At 46.3% G+C, this 15,389-nt stretch overlaps 1 protein-coding gene across 8 annotated transcripts in view; it reads left to right on the forward strand.

The window, feature by feature from the left end:
• LOC122938321 overlaps positions 1 to 15,389 on the forward strand; it is a 56,970-nt gene continuing 41,581 nt past the window's right edge. For 5 of the 8 annotated variants that reach the window (XM_044293758.1, XM_044293759.1, XM_044293757.1 and 2 more), the window contains exons 1-2: positions 1 to 401; positions 6,363 to 6,690. In XM_044293758.1, the coding sequence (XP_044149693.1) occupies positions 6,367 to 6,690 (324 nt within the window). In that variant the 5' untranslated portion in view covers positions 1 to 401; positions 6,363 to 6,366. The remainder of the gene's footprint in view (positions 402 to 6,362; positions 6,691 to 15,389) is intronic. The other 3 variants (XM_044293754.1, XM_044293753.1, XM_044293755.1) reach the window with 1 other exon arrangement.

Below are 15,389 nucleotides of genomic sequence, written 5' to 3' on the forward strand. Positions count from 1 at the left end.
TGATGACTGTGACACAGGAGGAGATGAGGGGACACTGATGAATGTGACACAGGAGGAGATGAGGGGACACTGATGACTGTGACACACGGGCAGTGGATGACGGGAGTTGTAGTTCTCCCTGCCCCCGCCCCCTCCTCTCCCCCGCTCAGGGGACTTCAGCTCCCAGTGATGCTTTGCGGCTGAGGTGGGACCCTGTGCGGCCGGTGCGGGTCTGCTGTGCGCTCCGGGGCGGTGTGCGGGGTGCGCGGCCTCCATGTCCCCTCTCTCCTCCTACTTCCTGTCCGCCCTGGTTGTGCTGTGTCCTCCCCGCTCCCCGGCAGTCACATCCCCGGAGCCCAGACAAAAGGACGGACACCCGGATCTCTTCTCCCCCCGGAGCCGGGGCAGCATGTCTGAGCGAGGTAAGGGGCTCCCCGGGGCCCCAGCCCTGCACCCCGCAGATCCGCCCCTGCCCTGGAGCTGCCACACATCACCCGGGGCCCCCGATAGCCATCATCTGAACACCTGCCCTGGACCCCAAACCTGCAGCCATGATGTACATCAGACACCCTGATATTCCTACCTGCTGCCCCCCAGTATACAGCATAGCCCTGTCACAGACTGAACCCCAACATTCAGCACCTCATCTGTATCAGCAAAGCAGTTCTGTATCAGCACCCCGATATGTACCGACCTCCCTCAGAGCACCCCGATATCTAGCAGGCTCCCTCAGAGCACCCCGATATCTAGCAGGCTCCCTCAGAGCACCCCGATATCTAGCAGGCTCCCTCAGAGCACCCCGATATCTAGCAGGCTCCCTCAGAGCACCCCGATATCTAGCAGGCTCCCTCAGAGCACCCCGATTTCTACCGACCCCCCCTCAGAGCACCCCGATATCTAGCAGGCTCCCTCAGAGCACCCCGATATCTAGCAACCTCCCTCAGAGCACCCCGATATCTACCAACCTCCCTCAGAGCACCCCGATATCTACCAACCATCCTCAGAGCACCCCGATATCTACCGACCTCCCTCAGAGCACCCTGATATCTACCGACCTCCCTCAGAGCACCCCGATATCTACCGACCATCCTCAGAGCACCCCGATATCTACCAACCTCCCTCAGAGCACCCCGATATCTACCGACCATCCTCAGAGCACCCCGATATCTAGCAACCTCCCTCAGAGCACCCTGATATCTAGCAACCATCCTCAGAGCACCCTGATATCTAGCAACCTCCCTCAGAGCACCCCGATATCTACCAACCTCCCTCAGAGCACCCTGATATCTAGCAACCATCCTCAGAGCACCCCGATATCTACCGACCTCCCTTTAGAGCACCCCGATATCTAGCAACCATCCTCAGAGCACCCTGATATCTAGCAACCATCCTCAGAGCACCCCGGTATCTACCGACCTCCCTTTAGAGCACCCTGATATCTACCAACCTCCCTCAGAGCACCACAATATCTACCGACCTCCCTCAGAACACCCCAATATATCTACCGACCTCCCTTTAGAGCACCCCGATATCTACCAACCTCCCTTAGAGCACCACAATATCTACCGACCTCCCTCAGAGCACCCCAATATATCTACCGACATCCTCAGAGCACCCCGATATCTACCGACATCCTCAGAGCACCCCGATATCTACCGACATCCTCAGAGCACCCCGATATCTACCGACATCCTCAGAGCACCCCGATATCTACCGACATCCTCAGAGCACCCCGATATCTACCGACATCCTCAGAGCACCCCGATATCTACCGACATCCTCAGAGCACCCCGATATCTACCGACATCCTCAGAGCACCCCGATATCTACCGACATCCTCAGAGCACCCCGATATCTACCGACATCCTCAGAGCACCCCGATATCTAGCAACCTCCCTCAGAGCACCCCGATATCTAGCAACCTCCCTCAGAGCACCCCGATATCTACCAACCTCCTTCAGAGCCCCCCAATATCTACCAACCATCCTCAGAGCACCCCGATATCTAACAGCATAACATTTCTCCACATTAGAGATGTACCCCAATATTTAGCACCCTATTGTTAGACCTGCAGTGATCTCTTCGTCATCCAGCTCTTACATTATCCTTTGCCTGCACCCCAAAATTTTTCCAGGCTATGCTGTGCGCCCCAGATCCTTTTTCTCCATGTCCTGGTGCACCCACTATGGCTGCTGCCGCCACCTTCTGCCATCTGCAGTACCCGGACACATACATGTGTAGTGCCCCCTCCCCCCAATATCTCCATGTTGCCCCCTGTGATGACTGAGCGCTCCTGCTCCTTCTCCTCCACATTCCAGTTTTGTCATCACCTTGTCGAGTCCCCATCGCCTCACACATGAGATCGTCTCCGTCACCCGGGGGGGCCGCAGCCACGTAGAGGTCCCACCTGTCCTGTCGCTCCTGCCCCTCATGTTACACCATATTTTCCTAATTATGGATAAAGCTCATTTTATATTTTATCTTTACATTTCTGATTTTATTTTTATGAATTTGAAAAATCTGTTTTATAATTTTGACCTGTTTATTGCATTTTATCCTTTGTTGTCTGTGCCGCCTGTTATTTCCTTTTATTTTATTTGCATATTTATTTATTTATTTTTTTCCATTCATTTTCTTTTTATTTTATTAGATTTAATAAAATTTGTTTTTAAATTTCTAATTAGATTTTTTTTTCTTTTATTCCCTTTGCCCATTAGATTCAGACTAATAGAGTGTCCCCATTTTTATATGTTTATGTACCGGTGTATATAAATGTATATTTTTATTAGTTTATTATTTACTCTTATTTTTTTTATATTTTCTCTTTATTTTAGATAGTTTCAGTTAAATTGTTTTATGTATTTTTTCACTTTATACTATTATTGTATTATTTTTCCGAGTGTTACTTAGATTTTTCTTTCCATGTCCGTTCCGTGTTTTTTTTTTTTTGGCGGACGTATACGGAACCATACATTTCAATGGGTCCGCAAAAAAAACGGAAGTCACTCCGTGTGCATTCCGTCTCCGTATTTCCGTTCCGCATTACGGACAAGGATAGGACTGTTCTATTAGGCGCCAGCTGTTGCGTTCCGCAGAATACATACGGCCGTGTGCATGAGCCCTTATTCAGGACACTTTTTTTCATACTGTCCGTCTAGATTTTTGTGGCTCTCCTCCTGTATGCTCCATACATACTACATTTATACGTATTGCGTTGATATTTGTAAAAAATTATTTTATTACATTGTTTGTTTTTTTTATTACTTCATTTGTATTATATGTTCTATATGATATTTATTTGTTGCTTTTTACTCTGTGATTATCCAGCGATTTTATTTTTTAGCCTTTTGCGGCGCTGTCACTATTGCTTCCGTCTGTTGCAGGGAGGGGGAGGAGCCGGGAGTTATCTCTGCGCCCCCCCCCCCCCCATCCTGTTGCAGCCGTTCTCACAAATGGGGGCATTTATCATAGCTGACAAGTGCCCTACTTTGCAATGCATGACTTTCTTCCCAGCAGAGTGAGATCAGCAGACGCCCGGGGCCCGGGGACACCCCCTGCTCCTCCATGGTTATTACACACTGACCATACCGCTGCAGCTGGAGACTCATGGGACACAGGGCGGGGATATTTGGGGCAAAAACAAATTCCGGGAAGAGAGTTTTTTTTTATTTATTTTTATTATAGTCAGTATTTATTTTCCATGTTTTCTGGTTCATGCCTTCACGTTCAGTGACATATTTGTGCTCAATGTTGGTGACATTTTTTCCGCGCTCTTCTGCCGAAACACTGCAGCCTGAAAAGAAGGGTTTTCCAGGATTTTTATACTGATGACCTAACCTCAGGATAGGTTATCGGTGAGGGTCTGACCCCCGGGACCCCCGCCGATCAGCTGTGAGCGCTGCTGCCTTCTCCATGCTCGCCGTACGTTTTACAGCGGCCGTGCTTGGTGAGCTGAGAGAATGCTGCAGTGTTCACAGAGGAGCCGGTGACGATCGGCGGAGTCACCGATCAGATACTAATGACCTATCCAGGGGATATCTCGGAGAACCCCTTTAAAGGGTATGAACACTTTTGCAACCATTGTTTAATGCACAAATGCATCACCAAACAACTTTGCATTCAGTTTTGTAATTTTGCCTATGCATTTCCTATGCAGACTGACGTGTCTCCATGGTTACAGGCTTCAGGCGGAACCGGGCAGTGTGATCCGGCAGACGTACACATAGGGTTACCGCTGTGCTGAATGCTTGTTTGACCAACATCCATCTCTCCCGACCCCCACGACGTACACAGGAACACTCCGCTTTTACTGAGCATTCTGAATGCAAATCACCAGTGAAACATCTCTGCAGACACTGAGGGATTTCAGCTCTGAAGGCGACAGAATCAAGTGCAGCTTTAGAGTGTAATACACACTGTAACCTGAAATTAGTACAGGGCAAGTAATGTATGTACACAGTGACTGCACCAGCAGAATAGTGAGTGCAGCTCTGGAGTATAATACAGGATGTAACTCAGGATAAGTAATGTATGTACACAGTGACTGCACCAGCAAAATAGTGAGTGCAGCTCTGGAGTATAATACAGGATGTAACTCAGGATCAGTACAGGATAAGTAATGTATGTACACAGTGACTCCACCAGCAGAATAGTGAGTGCAGCTCTGGAGTATAATACAGGATGTAACTCAGGATCAGTACAGGATAAGTAATGTATGTACACAGTGACTGCACCAGCAGAATAGTGAGTGCAGCTCTGGAGTATAATACAGGATGTAACTCAGGATCAGTACAGGATAAGTAATATATGTACACAGTGACTGCACCAGCAGAATAGTGAGTGCAGCTCTGGAGTATAATACAGGATGTAACTCAGGATCAGTACAGGATAAGTAATGTATGTACACAGTGACAGCACCAGCAGAATAGCGAGTGCAGCTCTGGTTTATAATACAGGATGTAACTCAGGATCAGTACAGGATAAGTAATGTAATGTATGTACATAGTGACTGCACCAGCAGAACAGTGAGTGCAGCTCTGGAGTATAATACAGGATGTAACTCAGGATCAGTACAGGATAAGTAATGTATGTACACAGTGACTGCGCCAGCAGAATAGTGAGTGCAGCTCTGGAGTATAATACAGGATGTAACTCAGGATCAGTACAGGATAAGTAATGTATGTACACAGTGACTGCACCAGCAGAATAGTGAGTGCAGCTCTGGTTTATAATACAGGATGTAACTCAGGATCAGTACAGGATAAGTAATGTATGTACACAGTGACTGCACCAGCAGAATAGTGAGTGCAGCTCTGGAGTATATTACAGGATGTAACTCAGGATCAGTACAGGATAAGTAATGTATGTACACAGTGACTGCACCAGCAGAATAGTGAGTGCAGCTCTGGAGAATAATACAGGATGTAACTGAGGATCAGTACAGGATAAGTAATGTATGTACACAGTGACTGCGCCAGCAGAATAGTGAGTGCAGCTCTGGAGTATAATACAGGATGTAACTCAGGATCAGTACAGGATAAGTAATGTATGTACACAGTGACTGCACCAGCAGAATAGTGAGTGCAGCTCTGGAGTATAATACAGGATGTAACTCAGGATCAGTACAGGATAAGTAATGTATGTACACAGTGACTGCACCAGCAGAATAGTGAGTGCAGCTCTGGAGTATAATACAGGATGTAGCTCAGGATCAGTACAGGATAAGTAATGTATGTACACAGTGACTGCACCAGCAGAATAGTGAGTGCAGCTCTGGAGTATACTACAGGATGTAACTCAGGATCAGTACAGGATAAGTAATGTATGTACACAGTGACTGCACCAGCAGAATAGTGAGTGCAGCTCTGGAGTATAATACAGGATGTAACTCAGGATCAGTACAGGATAAGTAATGTATGTACACAGTGACTGCACCAGCAGAATAGTGAGCGCAGCTCTGGAGTATAATACAGGATGTAACTCAGGATCAGTACAGGATAAGTAATGTATGTACACAGTGACTGCGCCAGCAGAATAGTGAGTGCAGCTCTGGAGTATAATACAGGATGTAAGTGGTTGTGGTCCCCTTTGGAGCCCTTTTATTTCAGGACAAACAATTAGGATATATCCATCCAGGCTGATCCTATATAACTTCTGATCTCTATGGTTTGCTGTAATGGGGGAGTTGAGGGTGGATGGTCGTTGTGGCCGACTCTGCTCCCCATCCCCCCATAAACTCCCTTTTTTGTAATGTGTTTTTACCTCTTGTCTTTATTGTTATGCTAATTGCTTGCTGTTCCTGGGACTCTCTGTCCGGAGGGATGTGATATGTCATAGTGAAGTGACATTGATTGACACCAGTCTCTGCCTCCTGTTCTTGTCAGGTCCATGATGTCTCACTGCTTGGTGAGGGGCTGCAGGAACGCTTCTGGGAGGACGGACATCTCAGTCTCCTTCCACCCTTTCCCAGCAAAGCGAGAGACAGCGGAGAGATGGGCGAGTCTGTGCGGGGTCTCCAGCCAGGAGTGTTCTCAACTCTTGACGGATCTGGACCATGGTGATGTCGAGAGATACCAACTATGTTCCCTGCACTTTGAGCAAGAAGCTTTTGAAATAAAACCAGACGACAAAACCTGCAGCAAGAAACTGAAGCAAGGAGTGGAGCCAACGCTGTTACTGAGCCCAAGACAGACCGCCCAGAGCAGCGCTCAGGTAAGTGAGCCTAACCAATCTGCTGAGCGAAGGTGCGCAACCTCTGTGGGCAAGACGTCTGTTTAATGGAGCTGCCCCAGGTATAGCAATGAAGAATAATTACTGTATAATGAATGGTCTCTCCACCTTCTAATACACTTTGGGGCACATTTATTGAGACCGGCGTTTTAGACCAAAGTTATGAAGAGGCGCCGGTATCCTGCGCTGCTTCTAAATGTAAGACAGCTTCCATCCGAGCTTCCCATCTTATATTTAGACAGTTTTCTATGCCTACGACAGGCACAGAAAATAGTAAATGAGACGGCCCGTCCCCTTTCCGGCCCGCGCTGCGCCCACTTTTTTAGACCTGACGTGAGTGGGGAGGAATCCCAGATTGCAGCACAAAGGACCTTTGCGCCGCCATCTGCTCCTATGTACAAGAATATAACTGCTATAATACTGCTCCTATGTACAAGAATATAACTACTATAATACTGCTCCTATGTACAAGAATATAACTGCTATAATACTGCTCCCATGTACAAGAATATAACTACTATAATACTGCTCCTATGTACAAGAATATAACTGCTATAATACTGCTCCTATGTACAGGAATATAACTACTATAATACTGCTCCTATGTACAAGAATATAACTACTATAATACTGCCTCCTATGTACAAGAATATAACTACTATAATACTGCTCCTATGTACAAGAATATAACTACTATAATACTGCTCCTATGTACAAGAATATAACTACTATAATACTGCTCCTATGTACAAGAATATAACTACTATAATACTGCTCCTATGTACAAGAATATAACTACTATAATACTGCCTCCTATGTACAAGAATATAACTGCTATAATACTGCTCCTATGTACAGGAATATAACTACTATAATACTGCCCCTATGTACAAGAATATAACTGCTATAATACTGCCTCCTATGTACAAGAATATAACTACTATAATACTGCTCCTATGTACAGGAATATAACTACTATAATACTGCCTCCTATGTACAAGAATATAACTACTATAATACCGCTCCTATGTACAAGAATATAACTACTATAATACTGCCTCCTATGTATAAGAATATAACTACTATAATACTGCCTCCTATGTACAAGAATATAACTACTATAATACTGCCTCCTATGTACAAGAATATAACTACTATAATACTGCCTCCTATGTATAGAATATAACTACTATAATACTGCTCCTATGTATAGAATATTCCTAGTATAATACTGCCTCCTATGTATAGAATATTCCTAGTATAGTACTGTTCTCTGGGTCTCCTGTGGAGTATTTCTCCCGCTTGTTGTTCCGTGTCCCGGTGATGGATGTGATGACTGATCCTGACACCTGGCTCCATCATTCATTGCTGTCAGTTGTCTGCGTCAGTCCAATTTTTCATTTCAAGCCAAGCCTGACAAGCGACGTCGATGCCATTAATCATGCTTCCACCTGTCAGCGCGCTGGCGGTTTTATTCTCCCCCCGGTTCTGCGGCCATTGTTTGCTCTCGGCCGGCGCTCGGCTGATATGTGCTCTCAGCGCAGACCTGCAGAATGGCCGCTCCTGCCTTCCTCATCCTCTGATTGACGGCTGGTGTTTTTTTAATGTCACTACAAGTATAGAGAGGAGCGTCGTCCTTTAGATTGTGACCGTGTGGATTGTGGGTCAGTTTTATATTTAGGATTCGCTTAAACACTTAACATAGTAACATAGTAATATAGTAACATAGTACATAAGGCCGAAAAAATCCCTCCGTCCACCCAGTTCGGCCTGTTATCCTGCAAGTTGATCCAGAGGAAGGCAAAAAACCCTGTGAGGTAGAAGCCAATTTTCCTCACTTTTCGGGAAAAAATTCCTTCCCGACTCCAATCAGAATAACTCCCTGGATCAGCGACCCCTCTCTAGTAGCTATAGCCTGTAATATTGTTATTACGCTCCAGAAATACATCCAGGCCCCTCCTGGACTCTTGTTTTAATGTCTGGGACAAGAGTTATTATAAGCCAAATAAGGCTGTGTGTTTATAGATACCAAAATTTTGACTCGATTTCGATGCCATAAAAAAGTATTGCGATACTCGGTACCACGTGAAAAAAATAAAACACAAAAAAAGCCGCGTGCATTCCGCATTTTATGGAACGCCTGGACCATAATAGAACAGTCCGATCCTAATTATTGTCGGGACAAGGTGACTAAAAAATTGCAAATTGCAAGTTGTTTTTTTTTTTTTTTTGTTACGGCGTTTATTTATTCTTTTATTTAATACATATTTCCCCCTGTTCACCCTGATAGAGCTCTGTGATGGTGACTAGGACCACACACTGTCCCTGCTGCCCTGGGCATAGTGCACACAGCAGCAGGGAGCTGACCATGGACGGCTTCAGTAGCGTCCTGGCTGCCATGGTAACCGATTGTAGCCCCAGGCTACACTGCTGGGGCTCCAATCGGAACTGCCACCAATGAGGAGGAGGGGATCCTGTGACCACTGCCACCAATGACTATAATAGTTATAATACTGGGGGGGGAGGGGCGCACTGTGCCACCAGTGATTCTACTTTATATTACTGGGGGGGTTGTGGTGCACTGTGCCACCAACGAATATAGTTTATGCCTGAATACAAACGCAGTCATCTGAGGGGTTAATAGCGGTGGATCGCAGCGCGCAGTCATATAGGCCGGATATGGGTTTCTGCCGTCGCCCGCAGCGCACTATATTAATTGGTGGCGCAGTGGCCACAGCCCCTCCCTCCTCCTCCCTGCTATCAGCCCATTGGTGGCAGCGGCGCAGGGGGAGGGGCTGCCTCCTTCTCCCCTGTGCTGTTGAGAAGAACATGGCAGGTGCTGACAGCAGAGCAGCGGAGGGTCTAGGAGCAAATGGCGACAAGACTACAAAGTCTTCTCGGCATTTAGCAATTCTAAGTCACATTGGCAACCATTTTGGTCGCCATCTGGAGCCCTTATATATATTATACACACACAGTCTGTCCTCTGTAGTGTGTATATATACAGTATACTGTCCTCTGTAGTGTGTATATATACAGTATACTGTCCTCTGTAGTATATACACTCACCTAAAGAATTATTAGGAACACCATACTAATACGGTGTTGGACCCCTTTTGCCTTCAGAACTGCCTTCATTCTACGTGGCATTGATTCCACAAGGTGCTGATAGCATTCTTTAGAAATGTTGGCCCATATTGATAGGATAGCATCTTGCAGTTGATGGAGATTTGAGGGCTGCACATCCAGGGCACGAAGCTCCCGTTCCACCACATCCCAAAGACGCTCTATTGGGTTGAGATCTGGTGACTGTGGGGCCATTTTAGTCCAGTGAACTCATTGTCATGTTCAAGAAACCAATTTGAAATGATTGGAGCTTTGTGACATGGTGCATTATCCTGCTGGAAGTAGCCATCAGAGGATGGGTACATGGTGGTCATGAAGGGATGGACATGGTCAGAAACAATGCTCAGGTAGCCCGTGGCATCTAAACGATGGCCAATTGGCACTAAGGGGCCTAAAGTGTGCCCAGAAAACATCCCCCACACCATTACACCACCAGCCTGCACAGTGGTAACAAGGCATGATGGATACATGTTCTCATTCTGTTTACGCCAAATTCGGACATTTGAATGTCTCATCAGAAATCGAGACTCATCAGACCAGGCAACATTTTTCCAGTCTTCAACAGTCCAATTTTGGTGAGCTCGTGCAAATTGTAGCCTCTTTTTCCTATTTGTAGTGGAGATGAGTGGTACCCGGTGGGGTCTTCTGCTGTTGTAGCCCATCCGCCTCAGGGTTGTGCGTGTTGTGGCTTCACAAATGCTTTGCTGCAGACCTCGGTTGTAACGAGTGGTTATTTCAGTCAACGTTGCTCTTCTATCAGCTTGAATCAGTCGCCCATTCTCCTCTGACCTCTAGCATCAACAAGGCATTCTCGTCCACAGGACGGCCGCATACTGGATGGTTTTCCCTTTTCACACCATTCTCTGTAAACCCTAGAAATGGTTGTGCGTGAAAATCCCAGTAACTGAGCAGATTGTGAAATACTCGGACCGGCCCGTCTGGCACCAACAACCATGCCACGCTCAAAATTGCCTAAATCACCTTTCTTTCCCATTCTGACATTCAGTTTGGAGTTCAGGAGATTGTCTTGACCAGGACCACAACCCTCCATGCATCGAAGCAACTGCCATGTGATTGGTTGACTAGAAAATCGCATTAATGAGAAATAGAACAGGTGTTCCTAATAATTCTTTAGGTGAGTGTATATATATACACATACTGTCCTCTGTAGTATATATACAGTATACTGTCCTCTGTAGTATATGTACAGTATACTGTCCTCTGTAGTATGTATACAGTGTACTGTCCTCTGTAGTATGTATACAGTATACTGTCCTCTGTAGTATATGTACAGTATACTGTCCTCTGTAGTATGTATACAGTATACTGTCCTCTGTAGTATATATACAGTATACTGTCCTCTGTAGTATATGTACAGTATACTGTCCTCTGTAGTATGTATACAGTGTACTGTCCTCTGTAGTATATATACAGTATACTGTCCTCTGTAGTATATGTACAGTATACTGTCCTCTGTAGTATGTATACAGTATACTGTCCTCTGTAGTATATATACAGTATACTGTCCTCTGTAGTATATGTACAGTATACTGTCCTCTGTAGTATGTATACAGTATACTGTCCTCTGTAGTGTGTGTGTACAGGTCCTTCTAAAAAAAATTGCATATTGTGATAAAGTTCATTATTTTCTGTAATGTGCTGATAAACATTAGACTTTCATATATTTTAGATTCATTACACACAACTGAAGTAGTTCAAGCCTTTTATTGTTTTAACCTCCTCCCGTCACACTAACGCCGAAAGGCGTCATCTCTGCGGCGCTCCCAGGTCACACTAACGCCAATAGGCGTCATCTCGCGAGACGCGAGATTTCCTGTGAACGCGCGCACACAGGCGCGCGCGCTCACAGGAACGGAAGGTAAGCGAGTGGATCTCCAGCATGCCAGCGGCGATCGTTCGCTGGCAGGCTGGAGATCCGAATTTTTTAACCCCTAACAGGTATATTAGACGCTGTTTTCATAACAGCGTCTAATATACCTCCTACCTGGTCCTCTGGTGGTCCCTTTTGTTAGGATCGACCACCAGAGGACACAGGTAGGTCAGTAAAGTCGCACCAAACACTACACTACACTACACACACCCCCCCGTCACTTATTAACCCCTTATAAACCCCTGATCACCCATGATCACCCCATATAAACTCCCTGATCACCCCCCTGTCATTGATCACCCCCCTGTCAGGCTCCGTTCAGACGTCCGTATGATTTTTACGGATCCACGGATACATGGATCGGATCCGCAAAAAGCATACGGACGTCTGAATGGAGCCTTACAGGGGGGTGATCAATGACAGGCGGGTGATCACCTATATACACTCCCTGATCACCCCCTGTCATTGATCACCCCCCTGTCATTGATCACTCCCCTGTAAGGCTCCATTCAGACGTCCGCATGATTTTTACGGATACATGGATCGGATCCGCAAAACACATGCGGACGTCTGAATGGAGCCTTACAGGGGGTGATCAATGACAGGCGGGTGATCACCCATATACACTCCCTGATCACCCCCCTGTCATTGATAACCCCCCTGTAAGGCTCCATTCAGACGTCCGCATGCGTTTTGTGGATCCGATCCATGTATCCATGGATCCGTAAAAAATCATGCGGATGTCTGAATGGAGCCTTACAGGGGGGGTGATCAGTGACAGGGGGGTGATCACCCTGATTACCCTGATCACCCCCTGTCATTGATAACCCCCCTGTAAGGCTCCATTCAGACGTCAGCATGCGTTTTGTGGATCCGATCCATGGATCCGTAAAAAATCATGCGGATGTCTGAATGGAGCCTTACAGGGGGGGTGATCAGTGACAGGGGGGTGATTACCCTGATCACCCCCTGTCATTGATAACCCCCCTGTAAGGCTCCATTCAGACGTCAGCATGCGTTTTGTGGATCCGATCCATGGATCCGTAAAAAATCATGCGGATGTCTGAATGGAGCCTTACAGGGGGGGTGATCAGTGACAGGGGGGTGATTACCCTGATCACCCCCTGTCATTGATAACCCCCCTGTAAGGCTCCATTCAGACGTCAGCATGCGTTTTGTGGATCCGATCCATGGATCCGTAAAAAATATTGCGGATGTCTGAATGGAGCCTTACAGGGGGGGTGATCAGTGACAGGGGGGTGATTACCCTGATCACCCCCTGTCATTGATAACCCCCCTGTAAGGCTCCATTCAGACGTCCGCATGCGTTTTGTGGATCCGATCCATGTATCCATGGATCCGTAAAAAATCATGCGGATGTCTGAATGGAGCCTTACAGGGGGGGTGATCAGTGACAGGGGAGTGATCACCCTGATTACCCTGATCACCCCTGTCATTGATAACCCCCCTGTAAGGCTCCATTCAGACGTCCGCATGCGTTTTGTGGATCCGATCCATGTATCCATGGATCCGTAAAAAATCATGCAGATGTCTGAATGGAGCCTTACAGGGGGGGTGATCAGTGACAGGGGGGTGATCACCCTGATTACCCTGATCATCCCCTGTCATTGATAACCCCCCTGTAAGGCTCCATTCAGACGTCCGCATGCGTTCTGTGGATCCGATACATGTATCCATGGATCCGTAAAAAATCATGCGGATGTCTGAATGGAGCCTTACAGGGGGGGTGATCAATGACAGGGGGGTGATCACCCTGATTACCCTGATCACCCCCTGTCATTGATAACCCCCCTGTAAGGCTCCATTCAGACGTCCGCATGCGTTCTGTGGATCCGATACATGTATCCATGGATCCGTAAAAAATCATGCGGATGTCTGAATGGAGCCTTACAGGGGGGGTGATCAATGACAGGGGGGTGATCAGGGAGTCTATATGGGTGATCACCCCCCTGTCATTGATCCCCCCCCTGTCATTGATCACCCCCCCCCCCCTGGTAAGGCTCCATTCAGACATTTTTTTTTGGCACAAGTTAGCGGAAATTTTTTGTTTGTTTTTGTTTTTTCTTACTAAGTCTCATATTCCACTAACTTGTGTCAAAAAATAAAATCTCCCATGAACTCACCATACCCCTCACGGAATCCAAATGCGTAAACATTTTTAGACATTTATATTCCAGACTTCTTCTCACGCTTTAGGGCCCCTAAAAAGCCAGGGCAGTATAAATACCCCACATGTGACCCCATTTCGGAAAGAAGACACCCCAAGGTATTCCGTGAGGGGCATATTGAGCCCATGAAAGATTGAAATTTTTGTCCTAAGTTAGCAGAAAGTGAGACTTTGTGAGAAAAAAACAAAAAAAAATCAATATCCGCTAACTTATGCAAAAAAAAAAAAAATTCTAGGAACTCGCCATGCCCCTCATTGAATACCTTGGGGTGTCTTCTTTCCAAAGTGGGGTCACATGTGGGGTATTTATACTGCCCTGGCATTTTAGGGGCCCGAAAGGGTGAGAAGAAGTCTGGGATCCAAATGTCTAAAAATGCCCTCCTAAAAGGAATTTGGGCCCCTTTGCGCATCTAGGCTGCAAAAAAGTGTGACACATCTGGTATCGCCGTACTCAGGAGAAGTTGGGGAATGTGTTTTGGGGTGTCATTTTACATATACCCATGCTGGGTGAGAAAAATATCTTGGTCAAATGCCAACTTTGTATAAAAAAATGGGAAAAGTTGTCTTTTGCTAAGATATTTCTCTCACCCAGCATGGGTATATGTAAAATGACACCCCAAAACACATTCCCCAACTTCTCCTGAGTACGGCGATACCAGATGTGTGACACTTTTTTGATGCCAAGGTGGGCAAAGGGGCACATATTCCAAAGTGCACCTTTCGGATTTCACCGGTCATTTTTTTACAGATTTTGATTGCAAAGTACTTCTCACACATTTGGGCCCCTAAATTGCCAGGGCAGTATAACTACCCCACAAGTGACCCCATTTTGGAAAGAAGACACCCCAAGGTATTCCGTGAGGGGCATGGCGAGTTCCTAGAATTTTTTATTTTTTGTCGCAAGTTAGTGGAATATGAGACTTTGTAAGGAAAAAAGAGAAAAAAAAAAAAATCATCATTTTCCGCTAACTTGTGACAAAAAATAAAAAATTCTAGGAACTCGCCGTGCCCCTCACGGAATACCTTGGGGTGTCTTCTTTCCAAAATGGGGTCACTTGTGGCGTAGTTATACTGCCCTGGCAATTTAGGGGCCCAAATGTGTGAGAAGTACCTTGCAATCAAAATGTGTAAAAAATGGCCTGCGAAATCCGAAAGGTGCACTTTGGAATATGTGCCCCTTTGCCCACCTTGGCAGCAAAAAAGTGTGACACATCTGGTATCGCCGTACTCAGGAGAAGTTGGGGAATGTGTTTTGGGGTGTCATTTTACATATACCCATGCTGGATGAGAGAAATATCTTGGCAAAAGACAACTTTTCCCATTTTTTTATACAAAGTTGGCATTTGACCAAGATATTTTTCTCACCCAGCATGGGTATATGTAAAATGACACCCCAAAACACATTCCCCAACTTCTCCTGAGTACGGCGATACCAGATGTGTGACACTTTTTTGCTGCCAAGGTGGGCAAAGGGGC

Source organism: Bufo gargarizans, chromosome 5, assembly GCF_014858855.1.
Source record: "Bufo gargarizans isolate SCDJY-AF-19 chromosome 5, ASM1485885v1, whole genome shotgun sequence".
Lineage (NCBI taxonomy): Eukaryota > Metazoa > Chordata > Amphibia > Anura > Bufonidae > Bufo > Bufo gargarizans.